The following is a 6,161-nucleotide window of genomic DNA, read 5'->3' as shown; positions in this document are numbered from 1 at the left end:
TTTGGTACCACTGTGCAGACTCCTTGCCTTCCTGCCAGTTGTGTTTATTTTTAATCATATTGCATTGGCCAGAACTTCAAAAACAGTGAGATGTAAATGAGTTTTGCTGTTCTTGGTTTTAGTGGGAAATGCTTTACCGTTAAAGGTAATGCTCATATTGCTTAATGATTTCTGCCTTTAGGATTTTTTTTTAAAAAAATTGCTTAGTTTTATTGGATAATTTACAACATCTGTTGAGACAATCATTTATATTTTCTTTAGGTTTCTAAGGTTATGCTCAGCCTGATTCATAACTTTTCTATTAGAAACCTTCCTTTCCTGAAATAATATTTCCAGTTGGGGTTGAATATTATCCTCTACTCAGAATCTCATTCCTTTTCTCATTTCTAATTTTGAAATGTATTTCTTTTTCCTTTCATTGGATTTGCCAGGTTTATCAATTTTCCTGATTTCCTTTTTTCAGGGAGCAACCTTTGATTTATTGTCCCAACTAATTTTGTTTTCTCTATTTTTGCCTTGATTCATTTTATGCCTCTACTTTCTTTAGGATTGTTTTTTTTCATAAAGACCTTTTATTTTAAAGGCTTTACTTTTTTTCTTGATAAAGGATTTAAACGTTGCCTACCCTTGTTTACAGCTTTGAATCCAAAATGTTTTGATGCATATTTTCATTTTCATTGAAGTTTTCATTCTACATACTTTTTTGGTAAGTTAATCCCAAAGGAAGGAAAATTTGCAGGCTGAATGTTTTAGTCTGACTTTATTGTGATTAAATTTTCCTTGGAGCCTTGAGGGTATACACTGTGTGTGGGTATATCCAAATGGTGTCTTTATATACACACGTCCTTTTCAAATTACTGCATGGGTTATTAGAAAATTCTCTGATAAAAAATATAAACTTTTAATTCTAGAAATATGACCCCCCAACATGGGAACAGTATAAAAGGTAAAAGTATGAGAATACTCATTTGAAAGAAATTCCTAATAACAACAAAATGTTAAAAATTATTCATGACATCAAAGGTAGAGAATAAGGAATTTGATCAGATATCAAGGGTGGTTAGATATCAAGGGTGGGGAGTTTTCTCTAAACTGACCCAGCAGGATTCTTGTTGAAACTGGACTAAATAGGCAGAGCCACTGTACTAAAGGCAGAGCCCAAGGTGGGAGTATGTTATCTTTTGCTGTATAACAAATTACTGCAAAATTTAACAGCTTAAAAAAAATATTATCTCCCATTGGGGATAATTCTCTCCTGGAATTGGGAATCCAGTTGTGTTGCACTGTTGTGTCTGAGTTCCATGTGGTACAGTCATCTGAAAGCCTGACAGGCTGAAGGATTTGCTTCCAGGAAGGCTCACTCACGTGGCTATTGACAGGAAACTCTGGTTCCTTGCTCTCTGTTGGGAGAAAGCCTCAGTTCCTCCATATGAGCTTCTCTACTTGGTTACCTAAGTGTTCTCAGGACATGCCTAGCGGGCTTCTAGGCAACAAGTATTCCAGGGAGTAAGCAAGGAGGCTGCACTGTCATTTATGACCTAACCTCAGATGCTTTACTTTACTCGTTTTTTCTACAATATTCTATTCATTAGAAGTGAGCCACAACTCCAACCCAAATACCAAGGGGTGGGTAATTAGGTTCCACCTTTGAAGGGAAAAATTTATGGGCATAAATTTAAATTACCAGGTTTTATACTTGGGCCACATTATTTATTACATACCTCCTATATGCAAAATACATTCACCTCCTGAATCTCATCATCTAAATCAGGTCTAGATGTAGATTGGGTCCTAGAATGGTATTCCTTATGTGCAGTATCTCAAGTACAGTTCTTCTAGATCTTAAGACCTGTGAACAAAAGAGATGTGTTATCTGCCCACCTACATCCCCACCCAACACCGGTGGGACAGGCATAGGACAACCTTCATAGACACAGCCATGTTCAAAAAGGGGAAGGGGAGAGGGGAATCACTTGTCAGTAGCAATTCTGAAATCCCACTAGGTACATGTTGGCAGTTCATTGATTAGGACTCAAGGCCTTGGTCTCGGCTTTGATCTCAGTACTCTTGATTCCCCACAGTGACATACTTCTCTTTATATGAAAGGCAGTACTTGGTTTAACTGAATCGTTTGCTCAGCCCCCTTCCTGCTCATAGCAGGTAGAAGTCCAAAGTTCTCTTTTCACTCTCTGGCCCTTCCAGTGCAAGCTAGAGACATTTCTTCAAATATATTCTCTTAAAAACTTCGTGTGTCTCCTGTTCATCTTATTGGTGTTCAAACCAAAGGAGTCCACTCTGAAGCTACAACCACACAGTGTTCAAGGTAAGACCTACTCCATCTTGGTTGGTTTCATGCTGAGATAGCTGCGGGACAACACCCTTAAGGTTAATAGAAGCCTTATTGTGTGATTGACATGATCTTTAGATGCCCTGGCCTCACCGGATGCATCACCTTTTAGCTTTCTGGGCCTTAGAGAATTTTACAGTCATACTCTCATCTTTAGACCTCATTTATTCAGTGCCCTGGGTAGGCTACTTGCTTGGTAGCCATTAATTTCAGTATCTTTTGCCATCTAAGAGACTGAAAATTGACAAAACCTGCAAATTCTGGCTCCTGTTTTAGTAGCCCTTCCCTTAACTTTTTAATTTCCCTTCATATTGTACTATATACAACAAGAAGGCACCAAGCCGTACATTAAGCTCTCTGGCTGGAAATGTCCTTAGCTAGGTGACACAGTTAGGTACATTTTCCACATTTCATATAAGTGACAGTGATGGTGTTACCAACTTTCTGCCACTACATAACCTCTTTCTCAAATTTTTAATAGCATGTTCTTCACTTTTAAACCATACTAGAGTGTTCTCAAGGTTCAGTTTTGTTTTTTTTTTAACACTAAGTCTTGTACTAATACTCTCCTCAAAGTCCTTCCAGCTTCTGCGCACTGCCCAGTTTCAAAGCCATATTTCATATATTTGTTATGGCAGCATTCCCCTTCCAGGTGCCAAAATCTCCATTAATTATCTATGGTTATATTATATAAAATATCAGTGCAAACTTACCAGTTTAAAATATTTTTTCAAGAGTCAAGAATTTGAAATCTGCTTAGCAGAGTGGCTCTGGCTCAGCTTCTTTTCTTACGTTGCAGTTAAGATGTTGGCTGGAGCTCCAGCATCTGAAGGCTTAACTGGAGCTAGGTCTGAATATTTTGGTCCCTCCAAATTCATGTTGAAATCCTAAGCCCCCAAAGTGTTGGTATTAGTAGATGGGGCCTTTGGGAAGTAATTAGGTCATGAGGGTACAACCTTTTTGAGTGAGATTAGTGTTTTTATAAAAAAGATCCCACAAAGCTCCCTAGCCCTTTCCACCATGTGAAGATACAAGAATCTGTGACCTGGAAGAGGTCCCTCGCCTTTCTGTGTTGACACTCTGTTCTTGAACTTCCAGCCTCCAGAACTGTGAGCAGTAAATTTCTCTTTTTAAAAAAATTTCAGAGACCAGCAGAGGCAGCGGCAGGAGCAGCCGCAGCCTGCGCCCTCTCCCGCCTGCCCGCCCTCCGCCGCCCTCCACCCGCCCCGGGGTCTCTTCCCCCTTCCTCCTCCTCCTCCTCCACCCCCCCCCCCCTTCCTCCTCCGCCCGCCCGCGGGGCCCCCCTCGCCTTCCCGCCCGCCCCTATTGTTCCGCCCCCGGCCTCCCGCCCTTCCCCTTCCCGCCCGCTCCCCTTTTCCCCTCAGTCGCCTCGCGCCTGCAGTTTTTGGCTTTCACCCCCACCAGTGACCAAAGACTTGACCACTCAAAGTCCAGCTCCCCGGAACACTGCTCGACATGGACACCGGTGTGATTGAAGGTGGATTAAATGTCACTCTCACCATCCGGCTACTTATGCATGGAAAGGAAGTTGGCAGTATCATCGGAAAGAAAGGAGAATCAGTTAAGAAGATGCGTGAGGAGAGTGGTGCAGGTATCAACATCTCAGAAGGGAATTGTCCTGAGAGAATTATCACTTTGGCTGGACCCACTAACGCCATCTTCAAAGCCTTCGCTATGATCATTGACAAACTGGAAGAGGTCATCAGCAGCTCTATGACCAATAGCACAGCTGCCAGTAGACCCCCAGTTACCCTGAGGCTGGTGGTCCCTGCTAGTCAGTGCGGCTCTCTCATTGGGAAAGGTGGTTGCAAGATCAAGGAAATACGAGAGAGTACAGGGGCTCAGGTCCAGGTGGCAGGGGATATGCTCCCCAACTCAACTGAGCGGGCCATCACTATTGCTGGCATTCCGCAATCCATCATTGAGTGTGTGAAACAGATCTGCGTGGTCATGTTGGAGACTCTCTCCCAGTCCCCCCTCGAAGGGCGTGACCATCCCGTACCGGCCCAAGCCGTCCAGTTCTCCAGTCATCTTTGCAGGTGGTCAGGACAGGTACAGCACAGGCAGCGACAGTGCGAGCTTTCCCCACACCACCCCGTCCATGTGCCTCAACCCTGACCTGGAGGGACCACCTCTAGAGGCCTGTACCATTCAAGGACAGTATGCCATTCCACAGCCAGATTTGACCAAGCTGCACCAGTTGGCAATGCAACAGTCTCATTTTCCCATGACGCATGGCAACACCGGATTCAGTGGCATTGAATCCAGCTCTCCAGAGGTGAAAGGCTATTGGGCAGGTTTGGATGCATCTGCTCAGACTACTTCTCATGAACTCACCATTCCAAACGATTTGATTGGCTGCATAATCGGGCGTCAAGGCGCCAAAATCAATGAGATCCGTCAGATGTCTGGGGCGCAGATCAAAATTGCGAACCCAGTGGAAGGATCTACTGATAGGCAGGTTACCATCACTGGATCTGCTGCCAGCATTAGCCTGGCTCAGTATCTAATCAATGTCAGGCTTTCCTCGGAGACGGGTGGCATGGGGAGCAGCTAGAACAATGCAGATTCATCCATAATCCCTTTCTGCTGTTCACCACCACCCATGATCCATCTGTGTAGTTTCTGAACAGTCAGCGATTCCAGGTTTTAAATAGTTTGTAAATTTTCAGTTTCTACACACTTTATCATCCACTCGTGATTTTTTAATTAAAGCGTTTTAATTTCTTTCTCTGTTCAGCTGTTAATGCTGAGATCCATATTTAGTTTTATAAGCTTCTCCCCCCTTTTTTTTTGGCTCATGAATTTTTCTGTTTGTCATGGAAATATAAGAGTGGAATATTAATACATTTCAGTTTAGTTCTGTAATGTCAGGAATTTTTCAAAAAAATTAAAAGATGGACTGGAGCTTTTTCTTTGTGAATAGAAACTGGATGCCACAGTGAAAAAAAAAAAAAATTTCATCTGGGACGCCTGAGTGGCTCAGTGGTTGAGCATCTGCCTTTGGCTCAGGGCGTGATCCCCGAGTCCTGGGATCAAGTCCCACATCGGGCTCCCCGCAGGAAGCCCACTTCTCCTTCTGCCTATGTCTTTGCCTCTCTCTCTGTGTCGCTCATGAATAAATAAATAAAATCTTTAATAAATAAATAAAAATAAATTTTATTTTATTTTATTTTTAATTTTTATTTAAGTTCAATTAATTGAATAAATTCAATTAATTAATTCATTTAATGTATTATTGGTTTCAGAGATAGAGGTCAGTGATTCATCACTGACCCAGTGATTAATGTTCATCACCCAGTTACCCCATCCCCCAACCCCCTCCACAAATTTCTCTTGTTTATAAGCTACCCAGTCTGTGTATTTTGTTTCATTCAATAGACTAAGACAGTCAACCTCTAAACCTTACATGGCTGTTAGCAGGAGGCCTCAGTTCCTTGTTACATGCTCCTCCTGTCATGTCAGTTGGCTTCTGGCAGGAGAAGTGATCCAAGAAAGCAAGGAAGAAGCTGCAGCCTAGCTGGAGTCTTGTATACTATTCATCACACAGACCAATCTTGATATAATATGGAAGTTGACCACATATGGGCAGGAGTACCAGGGCACAGGGAATCCTTGGGGGTAGTCTTGGAATTACCTCAGGGAAAAGGAAACGTTAGACTTTTTTGTGACATTCCACAGGGAATGTAGATAAAACCAAGTTAATGGCCCTGGTGTTACCTTCCCACTCTCCAGTTTGCTGTCATGGCTGACACTGGTCAGCCTGAGAGGAGATTCTTGTAGGAGTAAGTAC

At 42.6% G+C, this 6,161-nt stretch overlaps 1 protein-coding gene across 1 annotated transcript; it reads left to right on the top strand.

Moving 5' to 3' along the window:
• The first annotated feature begins 3,667 nt into the window (after nt 1–3,667).
• On the top strand, nt 3,668–5,297 carry LOC112676851 (poly(rC)-binding protein 2-like). Its single transcript, XM_035706182.2, is given in 2 exon segments — nt 3,668–4,342; nt 4,344–5,297. Coding segments are annotated over 2 exon segments (1,101 nt in total). The 5' UTR covers nt 3,668–3,823; the 3' UTR covers nt 4,926–5,297.
• Nucleotides 5,298–6,161: the final 864 nt, after the last annotated feature.

The sequence above is a fragment of the Canis lupus genome, chromosome 26, assembly GCF_003254725.2.
Source record: "Canis lupus dingo isolate Sandy chromosome 26, ASM325472v2, whole genome shotgun sequence".
NCBI lineage: Eukaryota > Metazoa > Chordata > Mammalia > Carnivora > Canidae > Canis > Canis lupus.
Note: the sequence above shows the minus strand (reverse complement) of the source record. Positions and strands in the feature narration are given on the sequence as shown.